This window comes from Nannobrachium achirus (genome assembly GCF_963921795.1).
Source record: "Nannobrachium achirus genome assembly, chromosome: 11".
Lineage (NCBI taxonomy): Eukaryota > Metazoa > Chordata > Actinopteri > Myctophiformes > Myctophidae > Nannobrachium > Nannobrachium achirus.
In genome coordinates this window covers 43550115-43568250 of record NC_137820.1, presented here as the reverse complement: position 1 = coordinate 43568250, position 18136 = coordinate 43550115, and the positions used below count along the sequence as shown (strand labels likewise).

The following is an 18136-nucleotide window of genomic DNA, read 5'->3' as shown; positions in this document are numbered from 1 at the left end:
ATAGTTTTTGATTTCATGTCTGCCATTCCTAAGCTTAACCTCCGTGTCTCTCCTCCCCCCCCCCTCCCCCCTCTCTCTCAGTGACTTTGACTCGCTGGACGAGAAGAACGTGGAGAGGAACAACCAGCTGGGCTTCGACGTGGCGGAGCGGGAGTTTGGAATCTCGCCCTGCATGACCGGCAAGGAGATGTCCTCTGTGGTGGAGCCGGACAAGCTGTCCATGGTCATGTACCTCAGCCAGTTCTACGAGATGTTCAAGGACACGGTGCCCCCTGGAGGTGAGGGAGGGCGCTACACACAGTACATAGGATTATCATCTGAAGCCAGTGTTAATGTGCTTCTCGACCTTTTCTGGATCTGCATCCTCTTGAAAATCTCCAAAGCGTGCGTGGACCGCCCATCTGGCCAGATTCGGCTGCCGTGTTAAGTGGTCAGATGGGTGGGCCGCATGCATATGTGTGTTTCATTGTGTGTTTATTTTGTTAATCGTTCATTCGATTGTATTCCGTCTTGGATCAATGAAACAAATATAGTATACTTTAAGGTCCTCTGTATCACAATGTAAAGTCATTTATCAAGGCTTTAAAGAAAAAAATACCATGACATTTTTTAAATATCGTAATAATATATTTTCTTTTTAAATTCACCCTATTCACGCCCCGCCCACTCAGCAACTTCCTGGTGCTGACGTCACGCTTTGAAGGGGAAACCCTGCTAAAAGCCCATAAAGTTAACACAGAAATCGCAAATTTAATGCAATTTCCGAATAGTAAAGTATAACATACGGCTAGCATGATCAAGAACACAAGATAGTAAGAGGCACAAAGCATTATAATTTACTTTACCGTTCGAAATAATGATTTGTTGGCTTTAAGTCCAGTGATTTCTGTGTGTTGCGTAGCCAGATGATCTGTGTACCGATATGTTTGCTGTTTGGTGACTTCAATTTAGTGGTTAAAACTGGGTGGTGGTAAACGATTTGGAGATTTAAAAAATGACTTCAGTGCATAAACGATGCAAAGACTATAGGACGGTCCTTCAAAGCAGGTGTCGGTTTGTTACTTGGCGGAGGTTCTTGCTGCAGTTCAAGACGTTATGTGTTGATTCCTGTATATCCATGTGCCCTGTTTGTGATCTTAAGTCAATTGTCCTTTTATTAGGTTTCTACAGCAACCGATGCCAAAAGGCAGTTCGTATTAATAGCAACGGATTAATGAATACTTTTTCTTTTATTTAGAAAACCACAGCTTGAGTCCTGAGGAGAAGGCGGCTCTGGTCTCGAGCAGCAAATCTCCCATCTCCTTCTTCAGCAAGCTGGGCCACAGCATCGCTATCTCCCGCAAACGAAACCCCAAGGTCAGACTCTGCACCTGTGATTCATTGTTACATGGTTTTTAATGGTTGTGGTCGCGGTCAGTCTGGGTGGTTCTTGTTAAAAATAACTCCTCGTCACCAACAGGACAAAAAGGAGAAGGAAGCTGACGGCTTGGGGAAGAGGAGAAAAACCAGCCAGCCTGGGCATTGTGAAGACGTGAGTAGGGCTGTCTGGGAGTGTGTTTCAGTTCCTCTGTGTTTGTGAGTGTCCTAGTACTTAATAGTACTAAGTAGTACTAGTAGTACTAGCTTTTACTTGCCAACGTCAGTCTTTACACCGGCACGCAACTAAGTACAGTATAACTCGGGTTCGCGAACGAGTGTAAAAATCTGAATTGTGGCTCTCGCAGGACGAAGTGTCCCGGACGAGCTGCGACGAGCGGCCGTCCGTCTCCACCGCCCTGTCGGAGAGGAGGATGGACTCTGCCGCCACGGGCAACAACAACAACAAGGTCAAGGTCATGGCCACCCAGCTGCTCGCCAAGTTTGAGGAGAACGCTCCGCAGTCGACGGGACTTAAAAGACAGGTATGGAGTGTGTCACTTTCAACGCAGGGTCTCGTTCATAACTATCTTGGGAGAAATTACTGTCTTTCCCAATCAAAATGTAAGTTGTCGGGGCACGGTGGCGCAGTGGTTAGCACAGTGGTTAGCGCAGTGGTTAGCGCTTCGCCTCACAGCTAGAAGGTCCTGGTTCTGTTCCCGCCGGGGGACGCTGTGGACGCTGTGGGTGCTGGTGGCGTGTTCCTCCCTCCGCGTCATCAGCACCCACACCCTAGGTGGGGTTGGCGATAGGGCCTTTCTGTGTGGAGTTTGCATGTTCTCCCTGTGTCTCCTAAAAAAACATGCAGTAGTCCTGGCTTCTATACTACCTCCCCCTAGCCAGCCAGGTGCTCCCCAATTCCCCTGGCGCGGCAGGGGGAGAGCGGAAACCAGGACTACAGGTTAGGTAGTTGGCACTGGGTGAGAAAATGGGTTGCAAAAACCGTGGGATAAAAATATAAGAAAATCAAAAAAAAATGTAAGTTGTCCCCAGTATATCAAAGGGGATCGCATTGGGTTCCAGACTTCCCAGGGTGGCACAGACCAGTCGGTAAGCATTCCACATAAACGGTGTGGATTTCATGGCATCTCCTGACGATGGGGACCTCAAACCTCATGACAGACCAGAGTCTGTGGGCTACAGCGTATTAATGAGCAAGAGATCCCAGAATGCTACAGTAACACCGGTCAATGCTGGCCCTGTTTGGGTGGTATTGTTCTTGGGTACAGTAGGCGGTGTGATAATGCTGAGTGGACGTGTCTGAGCGAGGGGTGAGCGCGGGGGGGTGTACACGTACAGACCGGGTACCAGCGGAGCTCACGCCAGTGGGAGGGGGGAGGTGTGTGGGCTCAGGGGAACACTGGACAGTATTGTTGACACACACACAGGGGGAAGACAAATCTCAACTGTTGTCCTTTGGAGAATAAACCTTCTCTGACTGTGTGCTGGAACCACACAGCGTCTGATAAGATCTCAGACTATACAAAGGACTCTGTTTGGGTGTTTATAAAAGAAGACTTGGTCCAGGAGTGATGGATGATTACAAGCTGTTACAAGAGGTTACAAGATGGCCGGCGATGTTGTACAGACTTTAAGGTTTTACAGAGAAAATCTGCATTATTTCATTTGGAAACCTTGTACAACCTTGTACATGTACAAAACATAATGGAGATAATATGGAAATGTGGGGATAAGAGGTTTCTGCCCTACAGCGATGATACAGTACCGTATTTTCCGGACTATAAGGCGCACTTAAAAGCCTTTAATTTTCTCAAAAAACTACAGTGCGCCTTATAGTCCAGTGCGCCTTATATATGGATCATTCATTGACATTGACATTCCCTTTAGCACAGCTCCATCTGTTGGATGCATAACGCAACGGTAGCGTCTATTATGTGCGCCTTATAGTCAGGTGCGCCTTATATATGAAAACAGTTTGAAAATAGACCATTCATTGACAGTGCGCCTTATAGTCAGGTGCGCCTTATAGTCCAGAAAATACTGTATATCGTGACTGTCGGACAGAAACCTTGTATCTCCAAGTTTCAAATCTTTGTTTTTTCGTAAAGTAAAGCCCTGCTTATCATACAAGACTGTTGCACAAAACTAGTGAAAACAACAGATCTACAAGCACATGTACTTCGGTTATTAGTAGATCGTCTATTTTCATTACTGTAAATAATTTTTACCTGTTGACCTGTTGGATAAAGCCAGGTTGCTGACATCATTTTCAGACCAAGCTGATGGGAGTGTGGACGGACGTTTTAATTTAGAGTGTTGCTCTGGGGTGGAAACGTTGTATCTCCTTATTTCATAAGCACTGTCCATATTTCCACCACTGTCCTTGTGACCCTGCTTGTGTCATCCACTCTTTTTTGGGATTTGAGGGTTTTGTTCCAACCAGCATGACTCTATTCACTCGTGATTCACTTCCCACTCTGTTCTGTTTCCATCTCTCTCTCTCTCTCTCTCTCTCTCTCTTCCATCGTGGCTCACATCTGTGACTCACGTCTGTGGATTGCATGCACGCCGCTCCTCTCGCCCTCTCATTGGCCACCTGTCTTGGTCTTGCACGTCTTCCCCGTCTGAACCGCAAAGGGGGAGTCCCTGCCCAATCTGGACCGCCTCCTGTCTCCCTCCCCGCCCCCAGCCCCCTTGAAAGAGCCAGTTCGCCTGGCCCTGGCCCCTGTCCCTGCCTGGAGAAAGGTAAAAGTGGACCCCCCCTTAGGGACTGTCACTAACCCTTAGACTGTCCCCTGAACCAATAACAGCTTCCCCATAGAGCAGTGTTTCCCAAACACTTTGGAGTCAAAGACCCCTTTGAAAATGTGTGTGTGTGTGTGTGTGTGTGTGTGTGTGTGTGTGTGTGTGTGTGTGTGTGTGTGTGTGTGTGTGTGTGTGTGTGTGTGTGTGTGTGTGTGTGTGTGTGTGTGTGTGTGATGGAATTTCAGCAAAAGGGTCTGGAGCATGATAAACCTACTTGAACATCTGTAGCATCAGAAGTGTGTGTGTGTGTGTGCGCGCGTGTGCACTCGCTTGCTTACACACACTATATGTAGAGCAGTCAGTGTGTGTAGGCTTGGCTGTTCCATCAGGTGCAATAATAAAGCAGTGACACGTGCTAATTATGAAAAGAGAAGAAACCATAAAGAGATGTGTTTGCTCCACGGACCCCGGTTTGAGAATCATTGCCAGTAGATGTTTGTAGTGGTTTATACTGTATGAGATACATATTCCTTGGTAGTCCTGGTGTGCAAATAACTCTACTCTGCACCATGTTCTAACCTCTTGACTAGCAGAGTGTGTGTGTGTGTGTGTGTGTGTGTGTGTGTGTGTGTGTGTTGGTAAATGTGGTTTAACGGGACAATTGGCCTGAATACACACCACACTAACAGGACATTTTGGATTAGCAGGACAGGACTGGTGTCCTGCTAATTCATGGACAATTCTGAAATAGCAGAAGTGTTTCTATTGGTCTAGAGAGCCCAAATCCACCTTTTTTTTTTGATGTCCTGTTAATACACATACACCCGACTTTTTTGTGTCTGAACAGCGCCCCCATAGGTTGTGTAATGCTACTGCATGTTCATACACAAGCTCATGAATATTCACACACAGTGTATGTTTTGAAGCACCTGATTGGCTGGGTGTCAGAGTCCTGTTAATGCACATACATGTTTTTATGAACATTTCAATGACATAGCATTTTGGGTGAATAACGTTAGTCATAAACACTCTTCAGGGGTCTGCCATTATAATAGCAAAACCACAGGCCCCATGTGGCCCCCAGGGGCCCCTGGCTGCCATAAGCACACCGTTGCTCCGATCCACACTAAACTTGGCACACACACCGTTCAGGGGTCTGCCATTATAATAGCAACACCAAGGGCCCCATGTGGCCCCCAGGGGCCCCTGGCTGCCACAGGCACACCGTTGCTCTGATCCACACTAAACTTGATTGTACAAACACCGTTCTGGGGGTCTGCCATTATAATAGCAACACCACAGGCCCCACGTGGCCCCCAGGGGCCCCTGGCTGCCACAGGCATACCGTTGCTCCGATCCACACTAAACTTGGCACAAACACCGTTCAGGGGTCTACCATTATAATAGCAACACAAGGGGCCCAATGTGGCCCCCGGGTGCCCCTGGCTGACACAGGCACACCGTTGCTCCGATCCGCACTAAACTTGATTGCACAAACACCGTTCAGGGGTCGGCCATTATAATAGCAACACAAGGGGCCCAATGTGGCCCCCAGGGGCCCCTGGCTGCCACAGGCATACCATTGCTCCGATCCACACTAAACTTGATTGAACAAACACCGTTCAGGGGTCGGCCATTATAATAGCAACACAAGGGGCCCAATGTGGCTCCCAGGGGCCCCTGGCTGCCACAGGCACACCGTTGCTCCAATCCACACTAAACTTGGCATAAACACTGTTCAGGGGTCTACCATGTTGGTGGTTTGCCACACCATGGGCCTGCAACATGATTTGCATAACATACAGACAATGTTTCTTAATTATACAAATTTAACCAGATATTAATAATAATTAATCAAAACGTCCCAAAAAATCACGTTTATATTAATGTCCATTTTCCAAGTTTGCCAACATTTTAGCTCACTCCAAGGAGGCTATGCATATTTTACAAACCACTCATCCAATTGACTGTACATTTTGTGGTTCTTACATGTTTCTATTTTTTATTAATGAATTGCATTTGTTTTCTTAATGAAAATCTTGGCCGGATTTAAAAGGCATTTTTAGAATCGGCCCCAGGCCTAAATGGATTAATGCAGTGGTTCTCAACCTTTTCAGGACACAACCCCCTAAATTAATAATAATAGCAGATCTACATGCTCACGAGGATGTAGATTGGCTATTTTCACAATTTCTGCATAATATTTGTCAATTTGGCCAATGTTTAATTTAAACTGTCACTCTAGAGGTATTAGAAAGTACTTAAACTGTCACTTTAAAAATGTGTAGCTATACAAGTGATGACCATGGTAATCAAATGGCTATTCGCATAACAGGTTTACCAGGCAGGCAGTGAGTGGTGGGCTTGCACATACCCCCCTATTCATATGGATAGGCTACTTTAACACCTACTGTAGGTTTCCAGCGGTGACTGTATGTGCATTGTGCGTGTCTCAGGCTACCTGGCTCCATTACTGTGATAGATGAGATTTGTTCAAAGCAAACTTTTAGTTAGCACGCACACATCTAAAGGCGCTCGTGCATGTGACGTCAATAAATGACCGTCCGCCCTGAAAAGAAAACCCCAAAGCACCACTGGTAGCAGCTCTGCACAGTCATGTATGCTGATCAGCGTAGCTCCTATATACAGTATCACATGACCACATCATGACCATGACATCATGTACAGTACATATGAGTTTAAGTTAACTCCGACATACAGGAGTAGGCACTAGGCAGGCACCCAGGCACCATTTTTACCCTTGGGTAAAAATGCTAATTAAGTTCAAGCCTACAGATCATTTTGGTCACTTTATCATCTAATCAGGCTTTTATGAACACCCTGAACAGTTTTTAATATTTATATATTTGATGTAAATGTTATCTTTCCCCCCAGGCTCAGGGCCTCTCCACAAACACACCCATTGTAACTTCAAACTTCATTAAAAACACACACTATTTTTTTCTGGTGACTCATACTACCCTCCTAATACGTGAGCAGGCCGTGTTTTCTCAATAACCCTTTTCATTTATTTTTAATAATTCTTTGGGAAAATTTGAAAAATTAAAATTATTACAAATAAATGAAAAATTGTATCGAAAAAAAAACATGGCCTGCTCATGTAAGAGGAGGGTAGTATGAAAAAAATATAATGGAGTTTGAAGTTACAATGGGTGTGTGTGGGGAGAGGCCCTGAGCCTGGGGAGGCAGACCCATGCAAGGCAGAGTTTTTTTTAATGGAATATCCCTTTAAATCCCGATACTGATTCTAGAATTATTCCTCTACACAGTATTACACAGTATAGGCAAAATTCTTGTGTTACGAATTGTGTGTACATCTTGTAGATCAGTGACTTCACTAGCCTTCAGATACAGTATATGACACCAAAGTAGCTTACTACAATTCTAAGGTCAAATTATTCTAAATAAGCTTGTGACCTTGACCTTTTATCACTGAACTGTACTGTCTGTACTGTACTGTCTGTACTTTTACTGTACTGTAAAAACAGTGCAGTAAAAGTTTGTTTATCGGTGATGACACTGATTGACAAATTGTAGCATTCCCTGTGGGATCATAAAGCACCAAATAGAGTGTCTCGTTTGGCTTGAATAAAGCATAGCCTTATTAGCCTACTACCAAGGTTGTCCCGAATATGCCATTTCCTCATATGTGACACAATGTTACTATAGTCCGGCCAGTTTGTGCAGTATTTTGATGGAATCGCGCACTTTTTTGCCTGAAATGCTCGGACTATAATCAGTCTAACCTGCTTGATTCCTCCAGACTCAGATCTAATCCTCATCTCCTTGCTTGAGGGAGCAGGGATTTAAAGTTCCTTGAAGTACACAAGTTCCTTGAAGTACACAATAAAGAGGAGCTCAAGTGGGACACAGCGCACGTGAGGATAAAGAATTTGCAACTATATTGCTTTTATCGCCTGAAGAGGTTCGGAGTCTAGGCTACTGCATCCTCAGGCTGGACTACAATAGCTCCATTGAGAGTGTTCTGTCACACCTGGATTCGCCCACGAGAATTATTAAAGTTATATCACTGGATTGATCCAGACAGACAAACAGTCTTTTAATTATATAAAAGAAAATAATGTGTGAATTAAATCAAACAAGCCACCTGTCCTGTTCTCTGATTGGCTGTAGCACGTCTCTACTCTCAGTGCTGTCACAACCCATGTTAGGCTTTTAGGTTATAGGACGGCAAAAGGATCATCTGGGCTAGCATGTTGCATTGTGAACCGGGCTTAAGAAATCTGTTATACAATCCGGGATGAGGTGCGTGTGTGCGCGTGTGCGTGGGTGCATCCGGCAGTGGTAGGTCACGTCAGACAGTGGGTAGGTAGGAGTCTATGGCATCTCAGTGATGTCATGATGACTCAGACATGCAACAAATCGGTCATATATCTGCACAAAAAGGGGTAAATTGCCCCCATTGATTACGGAAGGGTACTTTAGAAATCTGAAGATACCCTTACACTTAAACCTTATGCTGTATGTTTACTGTTCAGAGAGAAAGCAATGGTGCACAGTCATTTAGATAATCATCTGGGGACCCCCTCCCCAAAATAATTCCCTGACCCAGAGGTTGAGAACCACTGCTTTAACTAACCAGAACAAAAAAATAAGCCATGTGCATAGATTACACAGATTATGAGTTCCATTTGGTTCCATTTGTATATAGTCACTAGTAAGACTACCCTAAACATAAAGTAACACGTAGGATTTACTTTCACACATATTCACAGTATTTAAAGCCTTGCCTTGTACAGACTGCATACAAACAAACCAACTGACTGTGGGGGGAGGGGCAGCTTCTCACTCACACAGTTTTGAGTGAGTGCAGTGAGGGAGATGGGGGATGGGGGATGGGCAGGCAGCACAGGTGAATTTGATCAGTGGCTGATTGCATTGCAAGCTAGTAATCAGCAAGTGGGCTACAGTGGAAAGAATGAGTGAAAGGGTTTCCCTGCACAATGTGAAATCTTTGAAAAGAGTGGAGGAGAGCTTAACTCAAATTGGTTAACAATCGGCAGACAAACAGGCAGGCAGGCAGGCAGGCAGGCAGGCAGGCAGGCAGACAGACAGACAGACAGACAGACAGACAGACAGACAGACAGACAGACAGACAGATAATGTTAATTTAACCTTGCATCATGAGACTTAGTGTTCATTTGGTTCCATTTGTACTGTCAGAGCAGTGTAGATGTTGTTGACTAAAACTATGACGAAAAGTATTTGTCGATTGCATTTCTTTCACTGACAAAAACTAAATAAAAACTAAGCTGTGATGACTAAAACTAAGACTAATTATATTGACAATTTCGTCAACAAAATCAAAACTAGACTAAAACGTTAGGGAGGGACTAGTGGAGTAGAGAGTCATTTTATGTTTGGTTGTTCTCAAGTGTTGCGTGCTGAAAATAGCAGATCTACAAGCTCACAACGTGTCGCGCAACGCGTTGTGAGCTTGTAGATCTGCTATTTTCAGCACACAACCAAGTGTAAAATCACTCATTACGATGCCATCAAGGCCTGCCAAAATACATTTTAGTTGACTAAATGAACTGTAGATTTAGTCGCCTAAAAATGTATGATATTTAGTCGACTAAAATTAGACTAAAACTAAAACTCTTCAGGTCACTAAATTATGACTAAAATTAAATGACATTTTATTCAAAACTAAATCAAAATTTGTTGTCAAAAACAACAGTGTCAGAGTCCCTGGGCCTGAACAGTGGTTCTCAAAGTGGATTCCAACCTGGAATTCACTTTGAGAACCACTGTGTGAACAGAATATGAACATTTTTACATAACAGCATGGTAGCAATATCAGAATAATGATAGTTGACAAAGTAACCATCTTGGTGGTGCCGGTGGTGATAACATTAATATCCAAAGAAAACATTTGCCTTGTCATGGCATGTTCGGGGACATCATGAGCATTTAGCAATACAAAAGATTTGCATTCATTCAACCTTTATTTAATTTCTCGAAAAGATCAATTGAGGGAGATCCTCATTTACTACTTTATTGAAAATAGATGTTTTGATTTATGTAAATGTGGGGGTTTCTGGACTAACGCTGGTATTAAACATAATTCTGGAAAAAGTAGCCTATTTATACATTTGCAGGCAACTGAATAATGGGGATGCAGTAACGCACTGTAGCTTATGAGATACTGCAAATCAATTATCAAATTATAATTGCCATAATTATTCCTTGCAGCTACAAAAATGATGTCATACAACATGTAACTCAACATTAAAGTAGGGCTGGGTGATAAATCTCAGACCTGACTTTCTTTTTTTTTAAGATTAGCTTTTTGGGCTTTTTATGCCTTTATTTGTTAGGATAGTAGACAGACAGGAAATGGGGAGAGAGATGGGGAATGACATGTGGCAAAGGTCGTCCGGATCGGGAATCGAACCGGCGACCTGCATACCTAGACTTGTGGATCTGCTATATTTTAAAGATTCACTTAATTTTTCTTCCTGTGCATTTACCCGCTGGAAAAAACAATGTCATTGCTTAATTGCAGTGCACTTAAAACTGACCCAAAAACAACAAATGTATCGATAATTTATACCTACAATCGACAGGCTGCAGTCTAAGGCAGATTTTGGTTTCGGAAAATGATTTGAAAAATGCTCCCTTCAAATGTTCTGGGTAGCTATAATCACTGTAGCAGGTCCCCCAGCAGCAACGTTTCACCATGGCCGTAATAATGTAATAGAAATGTTTTTGATATTAATTTGCCTATATACCAGTAAGACTCCCTAATCGGGTCACATTTATGATCGGCTACTTTTGACTATTTTCCCATATTTTTTTCCCAGGGGGTCCGTGGGGAGCCCTGGCGGTGGCTGGGCCCCTGGGTACCCCCTGGGTGCTGGCCCCGTCTCTCCCGGTCGATGGGGGGCCAAGGTACAGGCTTTTTAGCGGGTTATGGGAGCCAACTTTGGGTGGAAGTGTTTTGCTACGCTGTCGTCCAATCCTCACAGTTAGGGAGAGGGCTTTGCGACAGATCAATCATGCAGTAATCATGCAGATCTACAAGCTCGCAGCACGAAGCATTGTGAGCTTGTAGATCGTCTATTTTTTGGCAAAGAGATTTGGTAGAGAGTGAAAAACTACTGTATCAAGTACATATATTATGTACCTTTTACCAATTATAGAGGGTTTAAATAGTACTGGATATGCAGCTCGGCAAATAAAAGGTGAATTGATCCCAGTGTATGACAGAGGATGATATCACGATAAATTAAATCTCCACAATATGATTATTGTGAGTGTTTTTTATCACGATAAACGATAATATCGTATATTGTCCCATCCCTACGGTCTGAGGTGCTTTGGCGGTCTTCCCCGAATTTTATCTGATTACAGCGGGGCAGGGCTACATTCCTGTGTCCTACAAAAAATAAATGTTGAACCTTGTTCATGATTGGTGTGTTTTTCAGCTATAGTTTTTGGTCTTATAACCCTTCCAGTAAATCTCTTATGAAAATCTCTAAAGAAGTCAAGAATAACAGACGAGCTGTAAAGTTAACTTCACAAAGCTTAAGTCTATTGACCCCTCAGTCATGACATTTTCAATGTCCCCCTTCGACCAAGATGGATGAAAATGCTAGTTTGTTCACTGCAGAACTTTATTAACAGTAGCTCAACATTGAAGATGTTGAAATCACATCTCTCAGCCTGTTCTCAGGCCTGCTAAGTCACACACAGTAGTCATATTGCATTGAATTGTAGTTTACCATCTCAGTGGCACCAACAACACTTAGTTAGTGAGCTTTGTATCGATGTCATTCCAGTCCTGCATGTTTACTGGCTTATATTCCACTTGTATGGTTGATCCTGAGGGCAAGTCAGGTGTTGAAACAGTAACACACCACTGTAGGCAAGAGACATTGACCGAAGTGCTGTACATGGTGCATAAATGACAAACAGGCCTACCAGTAAGACTCCCTAATCGGGAGATAAGCGACCGTCAGGTCACATGTATACACAAAGACGGATGTAACTGGCATTGGTTCCTAGTTGTGTGGACAATGTATAGTTTTGGTTGGCTCAGAGAATGTGGGGTGTACCGATTTTCGTGATTTTAGGGCAAAATTTGTAGGAGCAGTGTCAAAAAATGTGTTTGAAAAAATCGGCCTGATGGGGGCGCTATATGGGACAGATCCATGTTGATGACATGAGTGTAGACATACTGTGTAGCGATTTGCGCAGGAAAATTAAGGAACATTAAAAGCCAGCGAAAAAACAAATGTGTCTTAGGAAGAGATTTAAAAACATCAATAGAATGCCTTGTTTGTGTTTAGCTATGTCACATTTAATCACATTTGACCCTTAAATACCCTGCAGTGACATATTTTCATGTGTTTAATTGCAGCTGTCCTGTTAATGTAGTTAGTCCTGTTAATTCACATGGGCGGAGCTTAGAACCTAATTATCTAATGTCCTCCTAATGTAGGATTTTGTCAGATTGTTAAAACTTGAGTTGTGTTGAGTTTATTCAACTTTTGAAGTGAAATATGTGTTCTATGGCTCAAAATAGATTTTTTGACATGCTCCACATATTAGTAAAGCAAGTGGAAAGTGGTGTCCTGCTAATGTTGTAAACCGCAGGTTTGAGCTAAAGGGTCCTGCTAAACCACATCTACCAGTATAGGTGTGTGTGTGTGTGTGTGTGTGTGTGTGTGTGTGTGTGTGTGTGTGTGTGTGTGTGTGTGTGTGTGTGTGTGTGTGTGTGTGTGTGTGTGTGTGCGTGTGCGTAGTTGCATTCAGTCTGCTAAGCCGTCGTGTTTTTGAAATGAGTGTGTAATGACACCTTGGTCTCTCCTGGTTGTCCTCTCCCGTCCTGTCCTCATCCTGTCCTGTCCCGTCCTGTCTGGTCTCTCTTGATTGGTTGTCCTCTCCCGTCCTGTCCTCGTCCTGTCCCGTCCTGTCTGGTCTCTCTTGATTGGTTGTCCTCTCCCGTCCTGTCCTCATCCCGTCCTGTCTGGTCTCTCTTGATTGGTTGTCCCCTCCTCCCGTCCTATCCCGTCCCGTCTCAGCGCCGCACCCAGCAGCAGGAACAGCTCAGTATTCGCTATAAAGAGAAGCTCAAGTGTCAGACGCTGCCCAGCAGAGGGGAGCAGGTACGCTTAGCCGTGCAGGGTTTCCCAAAGTGGATTCCAGGGACTCTCTGGGTTCCTTTAGAGCAGTGGTTTTCAACCCTTTTCATATCAAGGTTCATTATTTATTCAGCATTTGAGCCACGGACCACCATTTGATGAGATTTAAGCCTCCATTTGGTTCCATTTGTATACTGTCAGAGTTAAGGGGGACCTTGAAATGTAAAGGTTTGAGAACCATCGACATACTGTAGCCCACTGTGTACAGTAGGTTGTCTTCCCTCTGGTTTAAGAGGCAGGTTAAGTCCTCCCACATGTGCTCCTAGCTCCATATATGGAACCATATCCTGCTCTTCCTGTTAACCACTTAAACCAGGGGTCTTCAATGTTTTTCAGGCCAAGGACCCCTTAGCTGAGAAAGAGCTGAAGCAGGGACCCCCACAACCTTTTCATAGATTCCATATAGTTTCATTGTTTGACAGCGCGAACGATCATCAGTGTATTTTGGATTCATGTCAATGTATGTTTTCAGATTTAACCACTTGAACCGTCAATACTTAATAAACTTGACCTTTCACTCTGTACTTAGTCTGCTCTTAAATAAATCGGGCATTACGTTGCCATCACGGCCCGACAAAATACATTTTAGCCGACTGAATCTACTGTATATTTAGTTGACTAAAATATTATATTTAGTCAACTAAAACTAGACTAAAACATCAGATGAGTAAAATGTGACTAAAAATGTTTTATTCAAAAGACTATGACTAAATTTGCTTTCAAAACATCAACACAGCATTAGACCAGTTTCCCATCCATAACTCATATGCTGTTATACTGTATGTTGACCTGTAACTGCTTCCTAGCTGTACTATGTTCTTAAAGTAAAATTAGAGAGATGAAAACATTACAGCATTTCTTTGTACTTCCCGTAGTTCCTATTGGCGTGTTTTAAATGTTACCACATTGTTATTACTGTAATAGTGGCTTATTTTTCTTTTGGGAAATGTCTGTCTGACCTTGGTACTCCCAAGTGGTTTATTTTGGTCATGGTTCCATATGTGTGGGTGGTCTGTGTGTGGTGTGTATGTGTGAGCAAACGTATGTGTGTGTGATCTCAGTAACACTCTAGGTAAACCTAATCCAGGTTGGTGTGACTTTACAAATAGGTGTGACTTTACAAATTATATCATTAACTACTGTACATTAACCACTTAAACCCTGTGTTTGACAAATTCCCCCAGAACTCTTTACTAGATTTTTGCTCTACACAAGTATCTTTGCCAAAAATAGCCGATCTACAACCTCACTATTTTTGGCCCAGAATAGGGATGCTGGGGTTCATGTGGTTGGTAAACCACTCAATTGGTTTATTGACAGAAAGTGCTTCTGTTAGCATGTGGTCATCCTAAGATTAGGGAAGTTACGTTTCCTCTTGGCTCTCCAAGCTTGTGAGACTGTATGTTTTGGTAGTTGACTTTCCAACATGAATATAATGAAGACTCCTTACTCTGCTGAGTTGTAGGGCCGCAACGTGTAACTGCAAAAAGTTACACAGCCTGCTCACATATTAGGAGGGTATTATCAGTCACCAGAAAAACATAATGGGTGTTTTTAATGAATCTATCATGGTTAAAATGGAGTTTGAAGTTACAATGGGTGTGTATGGCGCCCTGATAGCATTTACATCAAATATCTAAATATTGAATCAATCAAATTAAAAACTGTTCAGGGTGTTCATGAAAGCCTAATTAAATGATCAAACGTTTTTTTGAAAGTGAAATATCCCTTTAAGCCCTATTTTATACTCGTGCAAAAGTATTGAAAAAAAATGGCTCATCTACAAGCTTGTAAATCAGATTAAGACTTGTAGATCAGATCTTTGACATTTCTTTTTTTCGCCTATCGACAAAAGGACCACTTCTCCCACCTTCAACCTATCCTAATATAATGGTCCTTCTAATGCTCATCACACATTATCTTATTAAAATATTGATTATCTTTTATCAGTTTAACCAATTAGCTTGACTGAGTTGGTTAATCATCATCGTCATCATCATCGTAGTTATCATCTTTATCATCATCATGGTTATGATCGTCATCTCTCCTCATCCTATCATTTCTTCATATTCCTCAAGGCCAGGAGCGGTGCAGACCCCCTGCCCACCTCAGTGTCTCGGAGCTGTCCAAAGAAAACCATTCTGCTTCCTTCTTCTAGTTCCACTTCCTCACTCTCTCTTCACTCGCAGGTGACACACAGTCTGTCTGTCTGTCCGTCCGCTGGTCCCTCTGTCTCTGCCACCGTCCCATATACCTAATCTGAGTGCCTCCCTGTTTTCTTTGTGTTGAAATAGTAGAGGCTAACCTGTAGTGTTCGATGCCAAATCTCCACCCACCCCTCCCCTAGATTAACATGCCCATGCAGAGTAGTGGAAATAACTTTGTGTAGTTGCAGAGTAGTGGAAATAAATGTTGTGTAGATGCATAGTTTCCAGTGGGTGGGTACTAGCGTGGAGCATGTCAATGAGAGGGGTTGCATGTTTAATTGCTTAATTGTGTGTGTGTGTGTGTGTGTGTGTGTGTGTGTGTGTGTGTGTGTGTGTGTGTGTGTGTGTGTGTGTGTGTGTGTGTGTGTGTGTGTGTGTGTGTGTGTGTGTGTGTGTGTGTGTGTGTGTTGTGTGTGTGTGTGTGTGTGTGTGTGCGCGCAAAACACGCACACGCGCGTGCGTGTTTTGCGTCTCTTAGAAGCAGGTGTAGTTTAGGCTCAGGACAGGGCGTCTCGTGTGTACTCTGTAGGTGTTTTGTGTAGAAGCTGTCAGTTGGAAAATTTCAGAAACGGTTACTTTTCAGGATAAAAAAGAAAACCAGGTATAGGCTCAGGGTATGTCAGCTAGTGTCAAATTATGCAGTATAGTGGCAAATTATTATGGTACGTATAATATATATGACAAAGTCAAACACGATCCGTTAATGCCATATTTTCGAAAGGTTTACTTTCCTCACTGATCAATGTGCACACATTGTATGTGTCTGTGCGTGTGTACTTGTTTCTGCCTTCAAGCAGTCTGATAACAGTCCAGAGGAAGAGCCCCCAGAAAGCAGCCGGCTGCCTCTGACAGACGGGGTAGAGTAAAGATAGATGCATGGATCTGTTTTCAACTCAATACTCCTAACTCCCACTTTGATGTGTGATCTTCTGAGCAGCTTCCTTTGAGCAGAATAAAGCCAACCGGAAACTAGGCTTTTCGCTGTTTGAAATGATCAAATCTTTTCTTATCCATTATTCTATTAACTATATTGATTAACCCAATAATCTTGAAGCAACTTCTTTTGTAGTGTATTGTAGTGTTTTTTTTGTAACTTCTGTAATCGATTAGTTTGATTAACTGTTGCACCCCTAGATTGAATAACTAGCTCTACACTTACTGCATTCTCAGCCATACAATAAGAAAATAACAGTGTCCCCTGCAGGAGTGGAGGCCCCTGTACCTCCAGGACCCGGGGTCCATTCACATCCCTAGCATACAGGAGAGGGCCGATCGCTTAATCTCTAGGTTTAAAGGCAAACCTGACAAGCCACCCAAGGTGAACACCGTCCACCGTGCATGGTCTTGTTGTGGAGAGACATCTTTTCCTGGTGTGCTTTTGAGATGCAAGCATCATAGAGTGATGGTTTGATCAAAGGAATGCATTTAGCAGTGGATTATGTATTGATTGTTCGGCACCTGGATGTACTTACACATACACATTACATTTCAGAAAGTCATACTGTGTGAATCTTTCAATTATACAAAAGTTATTCTCGATATTCTCCACATGAATATGTTTTTTGACAACTTCTCGAAACACTATTTGTGTGATATGAGCCCAAAAAATGCTTTGGAACCGGAAACGTAGGCTTTGCTTTGAGTAAATGCAAACCGTTTTCTGATGACGTCCTTGTTACTTTCCAAAATATTCTCTCTCTCTCTCTCTCTCTCTCTCTCTCTCTCTCTCTCTCTCTCTCTCTCTCTCTCTCTCTCTCTCTCTCTCTCTCTCACTCATATGCTTTATTTGTTTTGGGGCAACACTAGACTTCTGGCAAACCCAGTTTTAACAGATGATGAAATTACCATGTACTGTAGCTATTGGATGTGACGCCAAAAAGACTACAAAAGTGGAAGTTACACAGTATGACTTTAACTCTGAATGTGTAAGAAATGGACTCATAGACTGAATGCTTGTATGCTGTTGGCCTATATGAAAAACTGGGTTTAATTATTTTCCTCCTATCTATCTTCTCTCTCTTCCTCCATCAACCTGGAGACTAAGAGAAAGCCCTCGCGGTTCTTTATAGAGCAGTGGTACTTGTCCCGAGGCTTGCGCGCCTCCTCGCCCCTCTCATCCCCAGACTCTCCCAGAAAGGTCAGGGTGGTTGGTGCTGTGGTGGAACTAACTCTGTTAATATTAACACCTCATCATCCTTTGATTTGTGACCGTGTCAGAGCTCTGAAGTATTGATTTAATCAAGTTGCAGTCTGATCTTGCCTGGCATTTTTGTAGGACTGCAAGTTTCGAATTAGTCTACTGTATTATTTTCTTATTGATCAGTCTATCGATTACTTTTATCGATTCTTTTTTTTCTTTTCTTTTTTCTGTCAGGGTGTTAGAGCTCTGTACAGTACATGCATTCATCATAAAAATAACGAATTGCCAAATGACCCTTTAAATTGCATGATTTACATTTTGTTGAATAGTTTAGAAACCTTTTGCCCATAACGTTATGCCCAAAATATGCACGCCAGGTTGAAAGTGGTAAATCAGAGTGGTAGTGCAGTAGTGCTAGAGTGCATACATTTGCATTTTTTAACCTCAAATGTAACAGCCGCAACCACTAAATGCAT

General features: G+C 43.0%; 1 protein-coding gene across 8 annotated transcripts in view; it reads left to right on the top strand.

The window, feature by feature from the left end:
* mical3a (microtubule associated monooxygenase, calponin and LIM domain containing 3a) overlaps positions 1-18136 on the top strand; it is a 122720-nt gene that overhangs the window by 60319 nt on the left and 44265 nt on the right. For all 8 annotated transcript variants that reach the window (XM_080737684.1, XM_080737688.1, XM_080737687.1 and 5 more), the window contains exons 13-16: positions 82-278; positions 1238-1356; positions 1460-1531; positions 1725-1901. In XM_080737684.1, the coding sequence (XP_080593810.1) occupies positions 82-278; positions 1238-1356; positions 1460-1531; positions 1725-1901 (565 nt within the window). The remainder of the gene's footprint in view (positions 1-81; positions 279-1237; positions 1357-1459; positions 1532-1724; positions 1902-18136) is intronic.